Source organism: Mirounga angustirostris, unplaced genomic scaffold, assembly GCF_029215605.1.
Source record: "Mirounga angustirostris isolate CCGP_5_RB_7025 unplaced genomic scaffold, mMirAng1.0.hap1 SCAF_16, whole genome shotgun sequence".
Lineage (NCBI taxonomy): Eukaryota > Metazoa > Chordata > Mammalia > Carnivora > Phocidae > Mirounga > Mirounga angustirostris.
In genome coordinates, this window is record NW_026991724.1 from 17,845,471 (window position 1) to 17,871,696 (window position 26,226).

Sequence of the window (26,226 nt, forward strand, 5' to 3'; positions counted from 1 at the left end):
GCCATACCCTCTTGGGGAAGGGATATGAGTCATGACTACAGCCTGTTCCGTATACTAGTAGATGGGAAAAGGATAAGGTAGCTATGTTTAGCTGATTTTCTCACATTATTTGATATGTGAAGCTTTCCCAATTTCTTGAAAATTTTAGAAACTTATGTACTTTTTTATTGATTTATACATTTAGAAAGGATGAGGCATTTTATAACATAAATACAAATTAGGTCAAGAAAAAATAGAAAAAAACTTTAAATAGAAGGAACAGGAAATAATATATTCTAAATCTAGGGTTATACAAATTATTATAATTACTATAACTGAACTTGACTGTGAACTTCCAGAAGCCAAGGCAAAAAATAAATGTGATAAAAGTTTTTATATGTCTCTCCTTGTCTGGTACACCAAAATCTACCATGCCATCAGGAAATAATCAGCTTTTCCCCTTTAACTTGAAAAGATTCTGTGTGTATGTGTATGTGTAATAATGACCAACCTAAGAGCTAATATATCTAATGGTGTTTTTTCAGATTATGAAGTTATTCCTATGGGTATTTTTTATTTTTTTAAGATTTTATTTATTTATTTGACAGAGAGAGACAGCGAGAGAGGGAACACAAGCAGGGGGAACGGGAGAGGGAGAGGGAGAAGCAGGCCTCCTGGCTGAGCAAGGATCCCAATGCAGGGCTCAATCCCAGGACCCTGGGATCATGACCTGAGCCGAAGGCAGAGGCTTAATGACTGAGCCACCCAGGATATTTCTTATCCTATCCTTCAGACAAAGTTAAGAAGTGTAAGAAACTTATGGTGACTTTCTATTGAACTTGATTCAAGTTTAGTGCTTTGAATATCCCGAAGAATGAATGGAAACATGGCCTGCAAACTATCTTCTAGGGATCAATTTTATGAGTTCTTAGAAAAAGATGGTTCAACTGAGTTTTAAATTCACCTCTGCAGCTATTGTACTGTATATGCATATGCTTTTGATGCCAAATGAATCAAATATGCTTTTGATGCCTAAAGTAAAAGGGAAGAAGCCTACATGCACGCATTCTCATTCAGTGGCTGGCCACCTCACCTTATCTGAAAATGGGTCAAAAGGATGCCTGGAGGCAGAGAACTGGGTTGGGTTATTGAGTACCGTCCATGTAAACAAAATAGGTAAAAATAAGGTTTTATTTCAATTTTTATTAACTTGTCTTTTCTAGTAATAGGTAGGTAACAAGAAAAAAAATAAGTAACAAGATAAGTTCTTTCTTTTCTTCTTCCTTTTTTTTTAAATAAAGATTTTATTTATTTGAGAGAGAGAGAGTGAGCGCACAGGGAGGGGTAAAGGGAGAGGGAGAGGGACAAGCAGACTCCTCACTGAGCGCAATGCACCGAAAATCAAGAGTCAGATGCTTCACCAACTGAGCCACCCAGGTGCCCCAAGTTATTTCTTAAGACAATTTTTTTTTTTTAAGATTTTCTTTATTTATTCATGAGAGTAGAGAGAGAGAGGGAGGCAGAGGCGGAGGGAGAAGCAGGCTCCCCATGGAGCAGGGAGCCCAATGTGGGACTCGATCCCAGGACCCTGGGATCATGACCTGAGCTGAAGGCAGATGCTTAGACTGAGCTACCCAGGCACGTGGCAGTTCTTCTTTTATAATAATAGAATTATATCACAAATTGGTTTTCCTTAAGGGGTATATTCAGCTTACCCAAAAAGTTATTTAAGTATAAATTTAAAGGAAGAAAGCTAGAGACCAAAATCTTATTTTATAATCTGTTCTTGTAATAGCCTGGGACGGATGTTACTGCCATTTTAAGAAAGGTCTATACTGTAGTTTGAAACAATCTATGTAACAAACCTCACTGTAAGTTTCAAATACCTAGTTGTGACAAATTAAAAGTTGCCTACTAAATTTCCTTTTCCCCCTTTTTTCTTAGTAATACGTCCCTATATCATTAGAGGTAGCAATGTACCCAGGTAAAAACAAAACAAAAAAATCCCAGATGTTCCTTATATACAAGGATGAACAATGAGATGTGTTGGGTAGGTTTCTGTAACAAGCTCTTTTTCTTTTTTTTAAAGGATTTATTTATTTATTTGAGAGCGAGCGAGCACATGAATGCACAAGCAGGTGGAGCAGAAGGCGAGAGAGAAGCACGGCCCCCGCCAAGCAGGGAGCCCGACACAGGGAGCCCAACACAGGGAGCCCAACGCAGGGCTCGATCCCAGAACCCTGGGATCATTATCTGAGCAGAAGGCAGGCACTTAACCATCTGAGCCACCCAGGTGCCCCTGTAACAAGCTCTTTATTTATTTATTTTTTTTAAAAAGATTTTATTTATTTATTTGCGAGAGAGAGAATGAGAGACAGAGAGCACGAGAGGGAGGAGGGTCAGAGGGAGAAGCAGACTCCCCGCTGAGCAGGGAGCCCGATGCGGGACTTGATCCCGGGACTCCAGGATCATGACCTGAGCCAAAGGCAGTCGCTTAACCGACTGAGCCACCCAGGTACCCTAACAAGCTCTTTAAAGAGGCTAATTCAGGGGGCGCCTGGCTGGCTCAGATGGTAGAGCATGTAACTCTTATCTCAGGGTTGTGACTTCAAGCCCCACATAGGGCAAAGAGCTTACTTAAAAATATATATAAATAACATAACACAACACAACATAACATAAAAAAGAGGCTAACTCAGATGGAAGTTTTCATTTACCCTTCCTCCTTATTCCTTCTGGGACTACAGTTGTGATGGCTAGAGCTCCAGCAGCCATTTTGTATCTTGGGAACAGAAGTCACATGTTAAAATAGCAGAGAAGAAAAAACAGAAAGAGTTTGGACCACCAATGACTTATGGAGCCACTGTGCTAGTCCTAAAATGCCTATCTGTGTATTTCTCTTATGGAATAACAAACTAAATGTCTAATGTTTAGGCCACTGCATTTTCTAACATACAATCTAACATATAATAAACTGCAATATAATCCTAACTTGAACAAAAGTCTAAAGCATTCTCATTTAGAAGCTAGCTACCTCATTTTGTTTGGAAATGAGTCAAACAGGATACCTGGAGATAGAGTTAAAGTTTTCCTTGAGGAAATTTAATAATTATAATAACTGCACTGCAATTATTATTGTCTATCCTATTAGACTGTGAGCAACTTGAAAAAGTCCATATATTTTTTTCTCTATCATTTAACATAATGCTTGGCTGGTACTACATGGTTCATAAACTTTTGGTGAATTGAATTTCTTTTCTGGAAATTCACTACCAACCCTAGCAAATATACTATGATTATTTACATAATGTTATTCAGTTAATTTAGAACAATGAATACTTCATTTCTGTACTATAAAAAGAAATATGTTTTTTCTGAAAGTTGTTTTAGGAAAAAAAAAAAACCTGTCCATTTTGAGGTATGTTTCAAGATACCTGGCTGACATATTGTTTTCAGGAAGAAGGGGAATTTCCAGAACCTTTGTGCTGGCAATTATTATCTCTTGACTTGCAGTAGCAACAGTCTTCCCAGTGATTCGATGCACCTGGTAAAATGCATGAGGTCGTAAATATCGATCATCTGCCGTTCCAATAAACATCTGTAGATTTATCGGCTTTTCACTATAGCCCAGGAGCTAATTAGGAAGAACAAATGGAAAAATACAGTTCATTATCCATGTATTTACAATAAGCTTACAATAGTCTGTTATATTTGTAACATATTATTGATACACAAAATGTTATTTCAAAAAGATAACAATAAGAAAAAGTAGTAAGTGAACTAATCTTCCAAATTTCAGAAGTTTATGAGTTATAAAAGGCTGGAATATGTTACAAAGGGATGAGGGGGTTTTTTTCTGTATAAATATCTAGAACAATAAATATTCTGCAAAAGCCTTCTTATAGAATGCTGTGAAGAACCAAAAGGAATGCTGATTCTGTACACCAGGCAACATTAATCATCCAGACCAGACTTAAAAGACTTTGGTGTATAGGAAGCTCCTCTAATAGGCTGTTAAAATAAGAGACAGTTTGTTTTAGTAGAAAGAATCTCAAAAAGCCTATTACATATGTTACCAACTTAAAGTTTCAACTGACTTAGCAGGTTGGGCTTTCTCTGGTATCCTTCACTATTGTTGAGGTTAGGATGACTATCCAGGGGGAGGACCAGGAAGGGCTGGAGGTAAAAACGGCGACCATAAAAAAGGAGGAAAATAAAAGAAACAGAGCCTAGGGGCGCTTGGGTGGCTCAGTTGGTTGAGTGACTGCCTTCGGCTCAGGTCATGATCCTGGAGTCCCAGGATGGAGTCCCACATCGGGCTCCCTGCTCAGCAGGGAATCTGCTTTTCCCTCTGACCCTCCCCCTTCTCATGTTTTCTCTCTCTCAAATAAATAAATAAAATCTTGAAAGAAAAAGAAACGAAACAGAGCCTAAAGAAGTATACATTTAGGACTTAGGGAGACTCCCCTATCCAATCTGATGGCTGAGTAGCACCAATCTGACCCATCATCATGCACATAACAATTAAAACTTGAACAAACATAAAGAATGATTTGAAAGCATGGAGGGTAACCAAAGTAAGCATATTCTGGAAGCAAACTGACACATGTAAGAAGAGAGTCACAAAAAGTGTGTTTCCTGTTTTTAAGACTTTTAACTGGAGAGAAGGCCACAGTCCATGCCTTACAAAGTGGCGGAAACTCCTATAAAAAATCTATAGTCTGGGGTGCCTGGGTGGCTCAGTCGGTTAAGCATCTGTCTTCAGCTCAGGTCAAGATCTCAGGGTCCTGGGACAGAGCTGAGCGTTGAGCTCCTTGCTCAGCGGGGAGTCTGCCTCTCTCTCTGCTCACCTCCCCTACCCCCTGCTCATGTTCTCCTTCTGTCTCAAATAAAATAAAATCTTTAAAAAAGAAAATCTACAGTCTGAGGGCCTGAGGAACTAAGGACAGAGTACAGAACAACCACAGCTTCTGGAGAGTAAGAGGGAAATCCCAGAAAGAAGACAGCCAGAGAAGGGGAGCTCCAAATTATACAGACAAACTTTGCCCAATCTTTTGATTGACGTGGGAACCACCCATGAACAGGTCAGATCCCGAGGAGTGTAAAGCTAACATAAATGAAATGAGATTATGAGCTGCCACCAACCAGCAGAGACAGGTTTTCCAGGTTGACTCCAACCAAGTGACTGCTTAAACAAAAAAAACCAAAATTCAGCATTCTTTGGGGGTGCATTTGGGTGTGTATGTGTTTTGAGGTTTCTGAGTTGGGGGTTCTTTATATAATCTGAATTAATCCCTTACAGATATATGATTTGCAAATAATTCTCATTCTGTAGGTTTTTTCACTTTCTTAGTAGTGTCCTTTGATGCACAAAAGTTTCTGATTTTGATGGAGTCCAATTTATCTGTTTTGTCTTTTGCTGCCTGTACTTTTGGTGCCATACTTGAGAAACCAATTCTAAATCCAATGTCGAAGACGTCCCCCAGTGCTTTCTTCTAAGAGTTTTATAGCTTTAGATCTCACACTTAGGTCCTTGATCTATTTTGAGTTTATTTTTGAAGATTTTATTTATTTATATGAGAGAGAGAGAATGAGAGCGAGCACATGAGAGGGGGGAGGGGCAGAGGGAGAAGCAGACTCCCCGCCGAGCAGGGAGCCCGATGCGGGACTCGATCCCGGGACTCCAGGATCATGACCTGAGCCGAAGGCAGTCGCCCAACCAACTGAGCCACCCAGGCGCTCCTTGAGTTTATTTTTGTATATGATGTAAGGGTCCAACTACATTATTTTGCATGTAGATATCCCGTTTCCCCAGTACCATTTGTTGAAAAGATTGTCCCTTCCCCCACTGAATAGTCTTGGCACCCTACAGAAAATGAATTGACCATATATGTAAGGGCTTATTTTTGGGCTTTCTATTCTATTTCATCAGTGTGCTTTTATGCCAGTGCCACAGTGTTTTAAATACTGTAGCTTTGTAGTAAGTTACAACTCAGGAAGAGTAAGTCCTCCAAGTCTTTTTCAGGACTGTTTTGCTTATTTGAGGCCTCTTGCAATTGCATATGAATCTGAAAATATGTTTTTCCATTCAGCAAAAAAGGCTGTTGGAATTTTGGTAGGTATAGCACTGCATCTATAGATTGCTTTGAGGAGTACTGATAACTTACTAATGTTAAGTCCTCCTATCTACAAACATGGATATCTATTTTTATTTTACATATACTTAAATTTTATTTATTTTTATTGTATGTTTCCATCTATTTCTTTCAGCAATACTTTATAGTTTTCGGCATAACAAATTTTGACACCTCCTTGGTTCAATTTAATTCCTTTAGATGCTACTGTAAATGGAATCGCTTATTTTTTATTTTTTTTTTAATTTTTATTTTTTTTAAAGATTTTATTTATTTGACAGAGAGAGACACAGCGAGAGAGGGAACACAAGCAGGGGGAGCGGGAGAGGGAGAAGCAGGCTTCCTGCGGAGCAGGGAGCCCGATGCGGGGCTCGATCCCAGGACCCCAGGATCACGACCTGAGCCGAAGGCAGACGCCTAACGACTGAGCCACCCAGGCGCCCCTGGAATCGCTTTTTAAATTTCCTCTTCAGGTTGCTCATCACTAGTACATAGAAACACAAATGTTGAGTGTATATTGATCTTCCACCTGGAAATGTTGTATTTGTTTATTAGCTCTGTAGCTTTCCTATGGATGATTTGTGATTTTCTATATACAGGAACATGTCGTCTATGAATAGAGACAGTTTTACCTCTTCCTTTCCAATTCAAATGCCTTCTATTTCTTTCATTGTCTAATAGTTCTGGCTAGAAGTCCCAGCACAAATGGTGAATAGCACTGGTGAAAGTGAGCATCCTTGTTCCTAATCTTAAGGAGAAAGCTTTCAGTCTTTTACCATTAATTAAAAATGATGTTAGCTGTAGGCTTTTCATAAATAATCTTTCATGGTAAGGCATTTTCCCCTCTTTCCCTCTGTGTGTGTGTGTGTGTGTGTAAATGAAAGGCTATTAAATTTTGTCAAATGCTTTTTCTGTGTCAACTGAAACGACTGTGTAGTTTTTATCTCTTCTATTAAATGTGGTGTATTACATCAATCGATTTTCCTATGTTGGGCCACCTTTTTCATTTTTCAGATAAATTCTACTTGGTGATGCTGTATGATCTTTTCACACTGCTGCTGGTTATGGTTTGTTAGTTTTTAGTTGAGAATTTTTGTGTTTATATTAGAAATGTAAATATAAATACTGTATCTTTGTCCTTATCTTTTCAATTAAAAAATTTTTCATGTTTCTACTGAAATCCCTTCATCTCTTCACATATATAGCTTACTTCTTTACTACTAGACAGTTCAGCATTTTATCATAGTTATTATTAAAGACTCTTTCTGATAACTCCAACACAGATGAAGAAATAGATCTAGACCATCTCTGGGCCTGCTTTTACTGACTGTTTTTCTTTTTATTGTGGGTTACACTTTCTTTTGTGTGTGTGTATTGCTGAACATATACTGAACATTTTATATTCAAGGGGTTTAGAGACTCAAGTAGGAAAGTATTTACCTCCAGAAAGAGGCATGCTATTTCTTTTGTCATGTAACAAATTCTTAAGCTATGTCTGGGCTTTGGTGCAGCTTTAGTCTGATTCCTCTGCTTGGAGATAGTGGTTTCCTCACACTTGGTGGTCTTACAAGTTTCAGAGAGATGTCTTTCAGTAATCTCCACTCCTACTTTTAGCCACCAACTGGGAGAAAGATTTGTTCCATGGCTGCTTTAGTCCATTAAACCAGCAAGGGAGAGACATGATAATGTAGGTGGCATAAAGTCTATTTTTCAGTATACACAGCAGAGGAGGTGTCCAGCTCTTCAAGGCAGCAGTGAAGTTTCTGGCACTCAGTCCCTAGCACTGACAGAACAAGTTATGGTCATGAGTCACAGTGTCAGTGATGTTTTCACTATAGCAGTACTGGGTTGGATGGCTGGACAATGTTCCAGACCATATAGCTTCCAAGCAAGAGATTTTATAATAACCTTTAAAAAAATTCTCTTCTGTTTCTGTACTATGGTTTATAAATTATCCTGATATGTGACATCAAATATAAAGTGCCTAGTACAGTGCTGTCATGTAGGTAGTGATAAAAAAATATTAGCTATTAGTCTATTTCCATGATTCTAGGTATATAATGTAGTCAGAGTTCAAATGTTAGAAGGAGTTTTAGTCTACTATGAGGTCTTTCAGGTGAACACTTTACTCCCCCCTCCTTGCCCATGCCTGGATCTACAGTGGAGTTTGTAACCAAGCAACATCATAATTGATTATCCTCTACCCATGAAAGGACATGAAGATTTCTGCCTATTATTGGGTAATATAATTTACCTAGGATGGTTTTCAGGACTGTAACATTTATAGAGAAGCGATTAAACCTGGACCACTGCAATACCCTTATAACTATTCTCCCTGTTCTTGCTCTTGTTCTTTTACAGGCTATTTGCTGTCCAGGAGCCAGAACAAACTTTAACTAGATAGTTTCATTCCCTGCTCAGAACTCTCTAATGGCTTCCTTCCAACACTCAACTAAATCCAAATGCCCTGTGGTGATTTATAAGGCCTATGTGATTTGAGCCCTGGCTAACTTGTTGCCTTACCTTCTCTTACTCTTTTTGCTTCCACAGTCTGCTCTAACCATCCTGGCCTTATTGCTTGACCCACCCAAGCTTATTCCTAGCGCCAAGGCTTTCACACTTAATACTTTATCACTCTGGAATATTCTTTCCTTTGATCTTCTTATTACCTCACTCCTTCAGTTCCATACTCAAATGTCAGCTCCTCAGAGAAGACCATCCTACCTAAAATACCATATCATTGTCCCCTTACCCTGTTCTATTATTTTTCATAGTATGGATCACTATGAAAAGTGTGTTACAGGAGTGGCTGGGTGGCTCAGTTGGTTAAGTATGTGACTCTTGATTTCTGTTCAGGTAATGATCTCAGGGTTTTGAGATCAAGCCCCAGGTTCAGGCTCTGAGCTCAGCAGGGAGTCTGCTTGAGATTCTCTCCCTCCCTCTTCCTCTGCTCCTCCCTCTTCCTCTGCTCCTCTCCCGACTAGTGCGCACATGCACTCGCTCTCTCTCTCTTGCAAATAAATAAATCTTTTTTAAAAAGTGTGTTATACATTTATTATCTGTTTTCCTCAGTACCGTATAGTTCCAAAAAGGCAGAAACTTTGTCTTTTACCTCTACCCCTTCCTCTTTTAACTGAGGATCCCTTATGGAAATATCCATATTGAATATCACTGCTTCAGCCAATACCATATAGGTGACAATAAAATAAAGAACAAAGTGGCATGTATTTAACTTTAAGAAATTAGTGAAGACTTTAAAAGGCAGAAATTTATTTATAATAAAAAGGATGTTGGTAAGCACATGATAAAAATAAATGAAGGCTCTATGAAGAAGGGAAAAGACAGAATCATGGAAATCAGCTAAGAGGCTGAGGCACTAAGTACTAACATCATGTCTATTAAAAATTTAAATTAGAATGGAAGTAAGAACATAAATAGAAGATAGAAACAGGGAGGGATGAATGCAGTTAAGTCCTTCCCTAAAGAAATTTCTTTTAAATGACTATATATAGAATAATAAAGAGAAAGGAAAAAAGAAATTAGAAGTTCTGAGATTCAGGGGTGCCTGGGTGGCTCAGTTGCTGAAGCATCTGCTTTCGGCTCAGGTCATGATCTCAGGGTCCTGGGATGGAGCCCCATGTCAGGCTCCCTGCTCAGCGGGGAGTCTGCTTCTCCCTTCCACTCTCCCTCTGCTCCTCCCCCTGGCTCATGTGCACGTGTTCTTTCTCTCTAATAAATAAATAAAATCTTAAAAAAAAGGTTCTGAGATTCAGAATCCAATAGAATGGTGGTACCACTAGCAAATAAAATGAAGAAGTCACTGATTTAGAACAGGTTTGGAGAGAGAAGAGGTAGTATTTTCACTGTTAGTCATGGTGTATTCAAAGTAACAGTGACACAGATAGATGGAAATGTGATGCTATATAAGATGTACATTCTTGGGCGCCTGGGTGGCTCAGTTGGTTGAGCGACTGCCTTCGGCTCAGGTCATGATCCCGGAATCCCGGGATCGAGTCCCGCATCGGGCTCCCTGCTCGGCAGGGAGCCTGCTTCTCCCTCTGACCCTCCCCCCTCTCATGTGCTCTCTCTCTCTCTCTCATTCTCTCTGTCTCAAATAAATAAATAAAATCTTAAAAAAAAAAAAAAGATGTACATTCTTTTAGCCCAACCATAACGTCACTGAACAATAAACACAATGCTTTGCTATTTTGATAATAAAATAATACAGTCTATTGTGCCTTAAAAGTATGACATTTGAAATCCATTTTTCTTTTCTTGTTTTGACAGAAGTATACACTGTAAAAGTTCTAGTACAGCAATACTCTGAGGACTTGAAACACTACTGAGTTTTAACTGCAACATTGTGATTTGCAACATCCTGAGCAAAGTGTGAAGTGATGAGAGTACCATCTATGTTCTCTATCTTAACTGCTTTGCCATCATCATACAAAAACAGCCATAGTCAATATACAAATGAATGAGCATGGCAACAAGATGAGTGAGGTACACTATAGGCATTTTATGACAAGGGGCCAGAGATTGAAATTCCTATCAATGCATGGGATAATCAGTTCTTTCAAGCACAGAACTAGTCTATGTTGCACGGAACTTCAGAAGGCCCTACACATATTTATGTATATAGAAAAGTTTATGAACTTAGAACCCAACTCCTTAGTATATATAAATACCAAAAAATTGCAGGTTTTTTTTTTTTTTTTAAAGATTTTATTTATTTCTTTGTCACAGAGAGAGAGAGAGCACAAGCAGGGGGAGCAGGAAAGTGAGAGGGAGAAGCAGGTTCTCTGCTGAGCAAGGAGCTAATGTGGGGCTCGATCCTGGGACTCTGGGATCACGACCTGAGCCAAAAGCAGACGCTTAACCAACTGAGCCACCCAGGTGCCCCCAAATTAGAGTTTTAACACATGAATGCTTTTTTTTTTTTAAGATTTTATTTATTTATTTATTTATTTGACAGAAAGAGAGAGAGCACAAGCAGAGGAGTGAGAAGCAGGCTCTCCACTGAGCAGAGAGCCTGATGTGGGGCTTGAACCGAGGACCCTGGGATCATGACCTGAGCCGATGGCAGACGCTTAACCGAGTGAGCCACCCAGGCGCCCCTTAACACATGAATGTTTAATGAATGTGACTACCATATAAATTGAAGAAAACTTTAGCAAGAGTTCATCATTTCAGAAAATCATGTCATTGCCAATAATGCCACTCACTAATGGAATTTAGGTTGCTGATCAACATACCTGCTTTTGTACCTGCAACACTTGCAGTGATACTGCAGGTAAAAATATCTAACTACTTCATTGTCTTCTACAGTCAATACCAACCTTTTTCATTTTGAAACAGAACTATTTTGTTGTAATTTAGTTTTCTAAATTTATTTCCTCGTAATAATTACAGCATTATTTTGATATTCTTAAATTTGTACGTGCAAGTTGATTATATAATCTTTGCATTTCCATTTCAGGTTAATAAAGTAGTGTTACAAAATATTTGTTTAAAAAAGGGGGGGGGGCGCCTGGGTGGCTCAGTTGGTTAAGCGACTGCCTTCAGCTCAGGTCATGATCCTGGAGTCCCGGGATCGAGTCCCACATTGGGCTCCCTGCTCGGCGGGGAGCCTGCTTCTCCCTCTGATCCTCTTCCCTCTCGTGCTCTCTGTCTCTCATTCTCTCTCCCTCAAATAAATAAATAAAATCTTAAAAAAAAATAAAAAAATAAAGTGGGGTCGGGTATGATCATTACTCTAGAATATTTGCAAGTCAAGAGGCACATGGGCATTTTTCTCTTGACCTATCTAAAAGCAAATCTTCCAATTTCCTGTCTAGGGAACATAAACTTGTTATAAGCATTTTGGGAGTTAAGAAAAGGGGACAGCAGTCTCCCTACTCAGTATGCAGACTTTCATTATGCCTCCCCTCCATCCCAACTCCATTTTCTGTACAGATCCTCAAGCTCTGTCTTCAGTAATTCTAGAACCTAAAATCTCTATTTCATTCCCTCTAAAGAGTAAATCTGCAATATTCTCACAGGGTAAGACAGTGGTTATCACTTGGCTATGCCACATAAGAGAAAAATCTGGGAAGTCTAACTACTTTTTGTAGACTTTCAACCAGTCCTTTTGCTTTCAGCTCCACCTCACATCCCACTTTCAGAGACACTCACTGCCTCAAATTCCTGAGTCTTTCCAGGGTTCTTTGGTGTAAAATGATTTGTGTTCTTTACTGATTCTCTCTCTATCCAACAGGCTTAAGTTGCAGCTGTCTAAGTTCTAATGACAGTAAAATATATGTGTTCAATTTACTATATTTAACTGGAAGTTGCAGTTTTCTGTAAATATTTATATAGTCAAGAAATCTATCAATATTCTCTCTTTTTTTAAGATCTTATTTTTAAGTAATCTCTACACCCAACCTGGGGCTCAAACCTACAACCCCAAGATCAAGAGCTGCACACCCCAGGGCACCTGTGTGGCTCAGCTGGTTAAGTGTTGAACCCTTGATTTTGGCTCAGGTCATGATCTCGTGGGATTGAGCCCTGTGTCTGCTCCGGGCTCAGTGGGGCTTCTGCTTGAGATTCTCTCTCTCCCTCTAGGTCTGCTCCTCCCCACCGCCTTGCACAAGCATGCGCCCGTGCTCTCTCTCACTCTCTCAAAAAAAAAAAACAAACACCTACATTGACTGAGCCAACCAGGTACCCCTCAATACTTTCAGTTGTGATTTCTTTTTATATATTTTCATAGAATAAGTTAATAAATTTTATACAGATTTAATTAAATTGAAAATATTCCATAAAAAAATAAAATGCCAACATGATCACAATAAAAAAAAAACTAAATCAATAACTAAAGAAGAAATTGGAAACCCATGGTTACTAAGTGATTAGCTATTCCTTTCTGCTATACCTGTTGCTCTTTCATGTTTAATCCAAATTGAACAAATTACTCTATGGAACCAACTATTCGTCTAATAGAGGAAGAAACACCAACAACTTTACCACTCGCCTCTAAGTATTGTGAAGGGGACAGGGTCCATCCTGTTACCTCCAGAGCACAGTAGAGTACCTAGCACATTACAGACGTTCAATCACTGATGAATGAATGAATTTTGGAATAAGAGAGGACAATTTTGTGGAGCAAAATAACTCATGAGATTAGCCAGCAGAATTATTTAAATAAGAATAACAGTCACTGAAGTAGGCTGTTCTAAACGAAGTAGTTCAGTCTAAAATAGAAAATACAAATAAAAATTTTATTGCTATCTATTAAGCTACCCAAATATCACGTACCGGTAAGTACTATATACCAAAGTATCCTAGTCATATTAGATGACTCACATTAATACCAGCTTGGCAAAGACATAAGCCACCTGTCCTTTATACTTCGATAGTAAAATAAACCAGTGATGGGGGAAGGTAATCATGCATATAAGATTTCAAAGGGAATATATTTTGTAACACATACTTCAGCCAGCATCTGCTCCAAGCATATGGACTATACAGCATATAAAAAATAGGGTTTCTCCTATGCATCTTAGGGATTTTAAAGGGACGTCAAATAAATTAGACTGTCTTCCCATTTTATTTTCAGATGAGCATTATGTTATAGGCCATAAACAAATTATTGCTGCTAACATTACTCTCTAAAAACTTTCATCTAGGATCAGTATAACTCTCTTCAGGCACCCTCTGCTTTGGAGAAGAAAGTAAGCCAAGTTGTTTGTTATGTTTCTGTATCGTTTCCATAGCAAAGGTCTGTGCCTGCTTAATTTAACTAAAGCTGGAGTGTTAAAGCCTGAAGGTCACTATAGGACAAACCAGAGCAGCTTCAATAAGAGCAATTCTATTATCAGTTCTGCTAAATTACTCGGGGGGGGGGGGTGGAATCTGAATATATCAGAAACATGAGAATACATCATAGAAATACTAAAAATACAAAATTACAAAATTAAATTTCCATAATATAAACAAACTGTTTCAAACTGAAAATGTGCATATAACAACATCATATAAAAAAAATCATCACCTGGGAAAGGATCTTGGTGTATGATGAAATACAAAGTCTAAGTATGAAAAAAATTCTACAATCCCATTTTCATTTTAATTGTTTAGGATTTATTTATTTACTTCAGAGAGAGAGAAAGCAAGCAAGCAAGCAGGGAGGGGCAGAAGAAGGAGAGTGAGACCCTCAAGCAGACTCTGTGCAGTGTGGAGCCTGGTGCCTGGCTCGATCCCATGACTGCGAGATCAAGACCTAAGCCAAAACCAAGAGTCGGATGCCAACCAACTGAGTCACCCAAGTGTCCCAACAATCCCCATTTTTAACATTTCAGTAACTTTTAAGATGAGATTCAAAATATCTATGCGTTGGGAGTGTCTGGGTGGCTCAGTTGGTTAAGCGTCTGTCTTTGGCTCAGGGCATGATTTCCAGGTCCTGGGATTGGCCTGCCGCAGGCTGCCTTGCTCAGTGGAGAGTCTGCTTTTCTCTCTCCCTCTGCCTCTTCCCTCCGCCCCCGGGACCTGTGCGTTTGCTCTCAAATAAATAAATTTAAAAAATACTAAATATCTGTGCCTTAATAAAATTATCACTGTATAATAAAATGTATGTGTAGCTTTATGCAATTTTACCCCATGTGTAGATTCAAGTAACCAACATCACAGTCAAGATAAGGAACTCTTCCAACACCACAAAGGAACTCTCTTGTACTACCCCTTTATATTTGCAGTCTTCAACTTGTTCCTGTTCCCTGGCTATCAAACCAGCACTGCCCAACAGAACTTTCTGCAATGATAAAAATCTTCTACATCTGCATTTTTTTAAAAATCCATGATCTATGTGGAATCAATTCTTGTGTAAAATGTGAGGTTTAGGTTCAGATATATTTTCTGAATGGAAAATAAATGGATGTCCTATGGATGTCCAATTGCTCCAACATCATTTGTTAAAAAGACAATGTAGGCGGCGCCTGGGTGGCTCAGTCGGTTGGGCATCTGCCTTCGGCTTGGGTCATGATCCCGGGGTCCTGGGATCGAGTCCCGCATTGGGCTCCTTGCTCTGCGGGGAGCCTACTTCTCCCTCTCCACCCCACTTGTGATCTCTCTCACTATCTCTGTCTCTCTCTCTCAAATAAATAAAATCTAAAAAAAAAAAAGACAATGTAGGGGCTCTTGGGTTGCTCAGTTAAGCATCTGACTCTTGATTTTGGCTTAGGTCATGATCTCAGGGTTGTGAGATCAAGCCCTGCATTAGGCTCCGCACTGGGCATGAAGCCTGCTTAAGATTCTCTCCCTCTCTTTCCCTTCCTCCCTAAAAAAAAAAAAAAGAAAAGACAACAGTCATTAGCCACACACCTACCAACACTTGAAATGCTGATAATGCAACTAAAGAACTCATTTCTAATTCTGGTTAATTTAAATTTAAATGTGGCCAGTGGCTACTGGATTGGATAGTGTAGTTCTCTCTCTCTTTTTTTTTTTTAGATTTTCTTTATTTATCTGACAGAGAGAGACACAGCAAGAGAGGGAACACAAGCAGGGAGAGTGGGAGAGGGAGAAGCAGGCTTCCCACGAAGCAGGAAGCCCGATGCGGAGCTCGATCCCAGGACCCTGTGACCATGACCTGAGCCAAAGGCAGATGCTTAACGACTGAGCCACCCAGGCGCCCCAGGATAGTGCAGTTCTAAACTCTTCCCTCTACTTATCCTTTCTTAGTATCTACCTTTTCTCTGGTTAATGTTTATTAATGAGCTATACACTTTTTTTTTTTTTAAGATTTTATTTATTTGACAGAGACAGACACAGTGAGAGAGGGAACACAAGCAGGGGGAGTGGGAGAGGGAGAAGCAGACTTCCCGCAGAGCAGGGAGCCTGATGTGGGGCTCGATCCCAGGACCTTGGGATCATGACCTGAGCCGAAGGCAGACGCTTAACGACTGAGCCACCCAGGCGCCCTCTACGACCTTTTTTTAAATAAGCAGTACCCATTTCAACCCCTTCACCTATTTGCTCTTTTAGAGATGTGAATTTCCTCCATTAAACCTTTATCCTACTTTACTGTTATTATCTCATTTGCAAGCTTCACCAAACTATAAACTTCATGGAACTAGGAAACATGTCTGATTTCCCCCCACTGAATCCCCAGCTACTATAGTAAAAGACTGGCTTGAATGTATTAAATAGTTGCACACCATATTAACGAATAAGATTATTTACTTCAGGGGCACCTGAGTGATGCAGTCAGTTAAGTGACTGGACTGACTCTTGGTTTCGGCTCAGGTGGTAATCTCAGGGTTGTGAGATCAAGCCCTGCATTGGGGTCTGCGCTCAGCGCAGAGTCTGCTTAAGATTCTAACCACCCCACCACTTGTATGCTCTCTTACTCTTACTCTGCTACTTATTCTTCATCAGGGTTCACAGAGTACTGATCAACATTTACTGAGCATTTGTGTAAGGTACTATGCCATGTTCTGTACATGCAGTGTTTCATTTAATCCTCATATCAGTTCTTAGGTAGGATGATACTATCCTCACTTCATAAAAAAGTGATAATTAGTCTCTTATCACATCACATACTAATTCTCACTATTATAACATTGTAATAATATTTTATTTACTTTTTCATTGTCTCTTCTCAGTATAATGTAAGAAAGGCCCATGAGGGCAGGACTTTGTCTTGTTCATCTCTAGATCCCCAGCATCTACAATACTGTCTATAATGTAGTGAGCAATCAAAAAATATTTACTGAGTGAGCGGATAGATGGATGAATAAATTAAGCATTGAATGATTTAATAAAAAAAATCTAGAAAAGTTACTTGGCCAAAGTACAGGATAGGAATCAAACCCAAGCAGTGTGGCTACAGAACCCTATTAGTCACTTAGCTACTATTAAACTCCTGAATATAAATTAAAAGACCAATACTGTATAGGGGATATGGCAGAGAAGACATGCTGACATCAAAGATTTATGTAGAGTCATGTTGTATAGTATAGTATAGAGTTGTTGCTGAGGAAAGACTCCCAACCCAGGGACTACTTTTCACAGTCCCTGTCTATATAAGTAGGGTCATGTGACTACTTCTGGCCATTGGACTGTGAGAAGTAGTAACTGGTAGTAATTTCCAGGTTCACGTATCTTATGTACCTTCCCTATACTCCATTTGCTTTTCCTAGGAACCATGGAGGCTGTGTATTGAAGATGATAGCATCACAAGATGGAGAGACCTTGAATTCATGAGTGACAATCTCTAAGAAAATAAAAAATAAACTTCCTTTATTTGGGTCCTAAACCACTGAGAACTGGGAAGTATTAGTCATAGTAGGGAGCCTAACATGATTAATCCAAGAGAGCTTAAACTACAATGGTAATGGTAAATAAAGGTCTAAGATTTTTATCAGGGATTATAAAGGTAATAGAAGCAGCATGTGACTTTAAGTCAAAGACCAGGGTTTCTAAAAAAGCTTATTTGGAGAATTAAATGAGACAATGTGAAAGTAGTTATGAAAATGAAAAGCACTACGAAATTATAACTTAACTGTAGTATAAGAGGCAATATAGTACAATAGAAAACATAACAGCAGAGTCAAAAGGCCTGGGTTTAAGATCTCTACCAATTACATCATGTGTAATCTTTTTTTTTTTAAGATTTTATTTATTTATTTGAGAGAGAGGGAGAGAGAGCACAAGCAGGCAGAGGGGCAAAGGGAAGGGAGAAGGAGACTCCCCACTGAGCAGGGAGCCTGATGTGGGGCTCAATCCCAGGTCCCTGAGATCATGACCCGAGCCAAAGGCAGATGCTTAACCGACCAAGCCACCCAGGCGCCCCTACATCATGTGTAATCTTAAATCACCTGCACAATGTACTTGCCTTGCCCTGTTCAAAGAACTATTGTGAATATTAAATATAAACTCTGAGAAAACATTTTATAAACTATAAAGCAGTACAAAAAGGGAATTTTTGCGATTAGCAGGAGCACAAATATGTAAAATGTCACTGAATTCGGCAATTTAAATAGCATATTCTCTTTTAGCACTTTGGGAATAAATGTGCACATGAAAAAAAAATTCTTTTAAAATATGTGTTCTAAAAATTAAAAAATTATTCTAAAAGATACGGAGATTCTATATGTTAAAACATTTAAAACAAAATTCATAGTATTAAAATCTGTAAGTCTCTTTCAATCCTAGTGAATGATGAAAATGTACATCTTCACTACAAAACTCTAATAAAAACTACCGACTTTAATTAAAGAGACAATTTTCCCATATTTGGCTAAGGACTAAAAAGAAAAATAATCTGATTAAGTATTCATTATAACCTATGCTAAATTTACTACAGATTAATTTCCTGGCAACAAGTAAACAATTTAGTTTCATTTTAGACTAACCTGCATGTTTCTCAATTGTGCTTGTACATGCCAAAGGCACTACAGAAATTTTTTATCCCCACAACTCAAAAACATTATAGATGTGTAAAACCTAAGAAAACCCCACTGGGAACTTGGAATAAGATTAACAGTGCTGCATAATTCTACAGTCCCTAACCATACAGTATACAAAGACATGAGACTATATATATACATATATATGTGCATATATATATGACATACAACATATATATACCAGTATCAATCATTCATCTATCAAACCAATTTAATAATAAAAGAACATTCAACTTCTATTTTGCATTCTCCATTTACAAATTTACCACATTTTACTTTTTCTCCTGGAATACACACATTAAGACTAGGATATTAAAAAAACAATTGCAGGGGCGCCTGGGTGGCTCAGTCACTTGAGCATCTGACTTCTGCTCAGGTCATGATCTCAGGGTCCTGGGATAGAGCCCTGCGTAAGGCTCCCCACTCAGCAGGGAGTCTGCTTGAGATTCTCTCTCTCCTTCTCCCTCCGCCCCACCCCCTGCTCATGTTCTCTGTCTCTCAAATAAATAAATAAAATCTTTTATTTTTTTTTTTTAAGATTTTTATTTATTTGACAGAGACACAGTGAGAGAGGGAACACAAGCTGGGGGAGTGGGAAAGGGAGAAGCAGGCTTCTCGCTGAGCAGGGAGCGGGCTCATGACCTGAGCCAAAGGCAGACGCTTAACAACTGAGCCACCCAGGCGCCCCTATTTAGTATCTTTGACCTTAGATCTTTTTAGGACCTCTGAGAATGAAGAACAATATCTAAGATTCGGTAGTTCTTAGTTTTACTTCTATTTCATTTTTAAAATGTTTCATTCAAATAAAATTAAAGTTAATATTCAACTATTATGATTCAAAACTTACATATTAAATATATTTCACACACTCAACTATTATATAATTTTTATGATTTCAGGTTAGTTTTATTTTCTTCTAATAAATTCAGATAAAAATAAATATTTTAATCACAAAGATGTTCAGTATAATCTTATCCTTAAAAAATTCATTCTATATTCTAGCCATCCACTCAGTCTTTCATTAAATATACAGAGAATTATCTGAAATGTTAATCAAATACTAACAACTACTTATTTCTGAGGGTTTTTATTTTTTTTTAAGATTTTATTTACTTGACAGAGAGAGCACAAGCAGGGGGAGTGGCAGGCAGAGGGAGAGGGAGAAGCAGGCTTCCTGCTCAGCAGGGAGCCCGATGCGGGACTCGATCCCAGGACCCCGGGATCATGACCTGAGCAGAAGACAGATGCTTCACCAACTGAGCCACCCATGTGCCCCTTTCTGAAGGGCTTAGATTTGGGGTAATTTACTGCTTTATTCTACTTTTTTGGTGTTACTTGGATTTTAAATGAGCGTGTATTATACTTAAAAGCATAATACAGTTGTGGTTTTGTTTTTTGTTTTTTTAAAGATTTGACAGAGAGAGATACAGCGAGAGAGGGAACACAAGCATGGGGAGTGGGAGAGGGAGAAACAGGCCTCCCGCTGAGCAGGGAGCCCGATGTGGGGCTCGATCCCAGGACCCCGGGATCATGACCTCAGCTGAAGGCAAATGCTTAACGACTGAGCCACCCAGGCACCCCTTGTGTTTTGTTTTAATGAGAAAAACAACTGTTTGATCACTATAATCTTTCCCCAGAGTTCCCCAGCTAGAGAGTCAGTCCACAATCAAAAGACTATTTTTCAGTATAGAAAATAAAACAAAACAAAAAAATCCAAAAATCTTCAATGCAGAAGTGCTGCCGTTATCAACAAGAACACAAAACCTCAATAGAGGCTTTGAAGCTTTGAGTTTTCTCTCTTTGGGCTCAGTAGTACCTAAATGTGCAGACTATCATCAACAGATATATGGTATCTCCAGAAGAAGCCCCAACTCATACCTTTACAACAGGATGTCCCCCAGTAGATGCTTTTACTGCTCCTCGACTACCTTCAGTTTCATAATGGGCTCGATGATGAGTTTTAGGTTGCACTTCTATTTTCAGTTCACACTGTCCAAAATGAGTTGGTAAAGGCCAGTCTAGTGGAGGTAATGAAGATGTGCTATAAACAAAACACACAAAAAATTCATTTCACCATGCTATTATTGCCAAGCAATGATTCAAATCACTTCTTTGCTAGCAACGAACATTTCTTTCTTCCTGTGATCTCTGAAGCAGAGTATTGCAAAACTTCACTTAATAAGTTATAACACTGGATATGATGGGTACTTAAGAAATAATTCTTTAACCTGAGGAATAAAATCAATTTCATTTACTTCTTGGTTTCCTGTATTTTTTTTTTTAAAAAGGACAAGTTTTAACATTCTGTAAAACTATAACTGATTCTCAACTATGTGTACATAATTATAAAAACAAAAGAATTTAATTTTCTTAAGCAAAGATGTCCATCTGTGTGTATGTATATCAATGTCTAAGGATCCAAACATCCCTGTATCTCAGTACATAGACCTCCTTCATGATGTGTAGCTATAGAAGTTAGTCTGCTGTACATGTTGCTTCCCAACATTCTCCCTATAGCTCTTTTCCCTGTCTCACTGAAATACTGCTTATAGTCAGCAGTACACTGTAATTTGAGGAACAAATTTAATTTCACTATACACCTGGCTGAAAAAAATATAAGGCCTATCACTGAAGCACTCTGTCAATTTTAGAGAAAATGTCAGTTGATCAGTAAGATAATTTAAACAGCTTAAAGGGGTAGGGATACAGATTCATTCAGAGATATTAACACTGAAAATGTGGGATTTAAAAAAGAAGTAACTTATACATCTATAGGTCAAATATTAAAGGACCCAAAGCTACAATAATTAATGTTAAAAATATCTTCTTAGTGACTGATGAAATAGGACTTTTAAGGTCTCTTCCACCTCTGAAATGCTGTTATTCCTATCATTCATTTCTTTGAATGTCCCCAGCCCAGCTTTACTAACTACTGTGAAACACAAAAGGTATTAACTTTTACTAGTCTGAAACAACTCAATTTCAACTCTCAGCTAGTTTCCACACTGTTCCATAGACTTAAGTAAACCCCTAAAAAGATTAAGATAATTTTCAGAAGCAGTGTGCATGATAGGCTTAAAGGTGTCTTCAATACCATAATTCCACATTTTATTTTTCTAAAGATCTGGATCAAGAAATAAACATTCATACCAGTGAAAAATCATTAAAAAAAAAAAAGTAAACAAACCCAACTCCACCATGTGGACGATAACAGTTGTCTTTTCTAATCAATTATAGACTAGATTGATTCTATAAAATAGGATTATGGTAACTGATCAGTCATTTGGAAAATAAAGTTGTTACACTTTACTCCAGTCCTTAGCTAGACTCAAGATTCAAATATATATATATAAATACAAATACTGTATGTTATATACATATATTATAAAACTAATATGTAAATAAAAATTTTATTAGAAATGTACAAGTTAGATTTTTGCTTATTTTTAATTATTTTAGACTGGGGTAAGGCTTTCAAATATAACACAAAATCCAAAAGCCATACAGCAGAAGACAAATTTGAATACATAAAATGTTAAAATTCCTCTACACTAATAAAAAAGTCAAATTTATAAAGTCAAAAGACAAAAAATTGTGAAAAAAGCTTGCCTTAATATACAAACTTCATTTGTACAATAAGTTCTTAAAAATATAAAAAGCCTATTCGCAATTAGTTTTATTAGTAATTTAACTCATACTATAATCAAACCCTTTACAAGAAGCTTTTTTAGATAAGAAAATTCTTTCTAGGGATTCTTAAATGTAATTTGCTATTATTTACAATTCATTATCTATATGCTTTTAAAATGCTAAGTCCAGCCTCTATAAAGGCCCTTTTAAGACTCAATGGAAAAGACTTTAATTGATTTGTCCAAAAGACACTGAAAAAGGGGGCGGGGGGAATGGTCAAACCATTCCATATAGATAATGTAGTCGCATGCCACCAATAACCCATAAGCATGAACAATGACCAGCAGCCATTTCCATCAACTCACCGAAATATTGGGGTGTGGCCAGGCTTTGGTTTGCTCCAGGTAAAAGGTGAAGGAACTGAAAGAAACTGGTCACCAGATGAATCTTTCTTTAAAGGATACTGAGATCCAAGGCCATCATCTATCGAAGTCTCCCGGGATGGTGATAAATTCCCTTGGTCATCTGAACAGAGCTCTAATTTTCCTGGTAGTACAGTGGCTTGATCTTCAGAAGTCTTCCTTGTTTTCAGAGGGATATCAGTCTCTACACAGTACTGAAATGGAAAAAGTGCAGGGCCAAGGCCTGATCCCCCCTGGACAGAAGCATTAAGCCAGGTATCTTCTGTTACACTTCCCCTGGGGGAGTGACCAGGAGAAGGAACAGGTGAGTGATGGGGTGAAAGGGACCCAGCATAACAAACCTCAGCACTGGAGTGCCGGCGTTTCCCACAGGGGGAGGTAGGCCTTGATGAGGGCCCTGAGGCTGGCCTGGGGCTCAGCCAATTCTCATCAGTGACACTAGATCTAGGAGAGTGGCAAGGAGATTGCCTGGGTGACAAGGAGTGTCCAAGTCCATATTGTTGATGCCAGGACTCTTCCCCAGGGCAGCCTCCTGGCGAGCCACCAGGAGAAGTCAGAGGGGATCCGAGAGTAAATCGGGCGGCAGCTTCGTTCAACTCCGAATCCACATCATCATAAATGTGTGAAAGAGATTCACAAGAAGATGCATCTGAGAACCAGCTCCTAGAAGATATACTGCTGGCAGGACTAGGACTAAGGGAAGACTCCCGGTAGGATGGCTCAAGAGGAAGATAGAGATGATCTCTAGAAGGCCTTTCCAAATACTCCCTTTCTGGGTCATTTATGTGTAGGTCATCTTCATGAGCATCTATTTCTTGATGACAGTTAGGAGAGATGGATGTAATTTGAATACTTGGGCACTCAAAAGTTTTGGGACCACCTAATGGGCTGTATTTAGATTCAGGAATCTCACAAGTTCCTTCATAGTTTTTGTGACCTTGGAGCTGAAACGATGGTGACAAAACAGAAGAGTGAGACGGTAATCCATGATGTGGTAAGCAAAGTGGTGAGTTTAAAGCAGATGGAGGTGGATCTACATTAAAGATGTAAATGGATGCACAATCATCTGGCTCAAGATCTATGGGGGGAAAGAAAAAAAAAAGAAAAAAAATCAACAAAACAAGAAATTAGAAAATTTAGATGTATAAATTACTAGATGAGAAAGTAAATAATAATCTTGAGAGAAAAAAGTGGATACAAAATGTGTATCATTAGCTCCACTACAGAGTGGTGTGTGTGTTTTGTTTATATTCAAATCCCTTCTCTGCCAACACCAACAATGTGGGTTTTTTTTTTTTTAATTTTTAACATAATCTCTACACCCAACATGGGGCTTGAACTCACAACCCTGAGATCAAGAGTTGCATGCTCTACTGAATGAGCCAGCCAGGCGCCCCAACATGTATTTTTTAAAAAATATATCTGGTTATTTCTGCAGATATGTTATTATTACATATTTATATTTGTAATTATAGGTGTAATTTTTCCCTTATTTCTACATTTTCTAAAATGAAAATCACAAAACATCTGAAAATAAATGCTTCTATAAAAGAAATAATCAGGGGCACCTGGGTGGCTCAGTTGTTAAGTGTCTGCCTTCGGCTCGGGTCATGATCTCAGGTTCCTGGGATCGAGCCCCACATCTGGCTCCGCCTGTTTCTCCCTCTCCCACTCCCCCTGCTTGTGTTCCCTCTCTCGCTGTCTCTCTCGCTCTGTCAAATAAATAAATAAAATCTTAAAAAAAAAATCATATTCATAATTCCAAAAAACATTCATGGAATTATAAAATGATACAATTCTATAAATTCAGCCTCATCTGGGGTCTGCAAGTTAAAATGGAATAAAGAATAGAACAGTCTTTGAAATGTTTTTAGTTCATAAGCATACACACTAAGTTTATTAATGCGAAGGATTACAGACTCAACTTAGGAGACCTAGATTCTAGTTCACCTTTGCCATTAACTGTGAGCTCTTAGTAGTATCATTTAACCTCTCCAAGACCTCAATTTTCGTGCAGTAGTGCCAGAACTTTCCACTAAAGAATTTTTTTTTTAATTTGAGAGAGAGAGCGTGCACACATGCGCACATGAATGGGGGAGGGGCAGAAGGAGAGGGAGAATCTCAAGCAGATTCCCCACTGAGCACTGAGCCTGCGGGGCTCAATCCCAGGATCCTAAGACCATGACCTAAGCCAAAATCAGATGCTTAACCGACTGAGCTACCCAGGTGCCCCCAAGAAATTTTCATGATTAACAATAGTAGCTTTCTCTTTCAACAACATACCATCAAGAATTTCTATCTTTGGACATAGCAGACCAGTTTACAAGAGCCACATGATCCCACTGGATCCTTTACCTCAACTAGAAAATAACTCATTAGAGCCTTTAACCTATGATTGGTTGTTAAAGTAAACCTCATAATGGCAGAGCTTTTAAAATGCAACCCTTGCTGGATGGAATATTTAACACTAAACAAGTCCTGCCAAATTACCTCCTGAGAGTATTTGCAGCAATACGGGTATTTTGCAACTTGACTTTTAGAATGGAGTGATTATTATCCTTTTCACAGAGACAGAAGTTTGAAGCACTAGCACAAGGTGCTGGTTAACACCTTCACTTTTTCCAAAGAGATCATTGGGAAACCAAAGACGAAACTGTTCATAGATAGAACAGAGAGAAGCAAAAACCTTTAGCCTCTTCTCAAAAGTACTCAAGGAGATCACATTATTTCATTACATTAGTACCCCTGGAAAATAACATCTTTAGAATCCTAGTGCTGCTATCATTAACCAACATCCCATAATTTAACTATCTCCATAAATTCTAGATTTTGGAACTTTAAAGATGATCTATGGTTAGTGACCACATTCAGTAAAGAGTTTTTACATGTATTAAAACAAACAAACAAACAAAAAAACCCCCTATGTTTAATTAAACCCTGGCTCTGCCATTCCATAGCTGTACAAATTTGGACAAGTTATTTAACTGGCTTGAACCTCAGTTTTCTGAGGCAGTTTTTTTCTATAAAACTGTCAGGAGGTGAGCAGGGTATCAAGTGAAACACACACGACCATTTTAAAACAAGCAACCTAATATAAGGATTAATATTTAGCAAGAATTCACTACATGTTAATTACCTTGTCTTTCCCTTTTAAAAATTTAAGATGGGTATGTTATATTATACTTTATTATTTTTTTTTAACTCTGTAGTATTTCTTAATAAACTGTAACACCTTTTTAAGTACACCACTCACTCCACACTCCCACTCCACTTACTGAATCAAGATAAGTAGGAAGGTTAGAGCTCCAAAGAAGAAAACTGCTATTTGACAGTGACAAAAGCTGGGGGGAAAAGCTTTTAAAAATAAACTTGTGGTAAGCATAGCATAATGTATAGAGATACTGAAACATTATGTTGTACACCTGAAACTAATTTAACATTGTGTGTCAACTATACTCAAATAAAAATGAATTGAACAACAAAAATAAGAGATTTGGGGAAAACAGTGAGTCACTTCTAATGGGTATTGGGTTTCTTTCTGGAGTGATGAAATTTTTTTTTTAAAGACTTTATTTATTTACTTGACAGAGTGAGAGAGAGAATGAGAGCACAAGC

At 38.3% G+C, this 26,226-nt stretch overlaps 1 protein-coding gene across 8 annotated transcripts in view; it reads right to left on the reverse strand.

Annotated features, from left to right (window-relative positions):
- The window catches only part of NFATC3 (nuclear factor of activated T cells 3), a 121,172-nt gene that overhangs the window by 53,598 nt on the left and 41,348 nt on the right, over positions 1–26,226 (reverse strand). For 7 of the 8 annotated variants that reach the window (XR_010408059.1, XR_010408060.1, XM_064580695.1 and 4 more), the window contains 3 exons: positions 22,555–23,689; positions 20,438–20,600; positions 3,414–3,613 (listed from right to left, as the gene is read on the reverse strand). Coding sequence is in view for 6 of the 8 variants with exons in the window: in XM_064580695.1 (XP_064436765.1) it covers positions 3,414–3,613; positions 20,438–20,600; positions 22,555–23,689 (1,498 nt within the window). In the remaining 2 variants the exon portion in view is untranslated. Of the gene's footprint in view, positions 1–2,696; positions 2,762–3,413; positions 3,614–20,437; positions 20,601–22,554; positions 23,690–26,226 lie in introns of all 8 variants that reach the window. The other variant, XM_064580696.1, reaches the window with a different exon arrangement.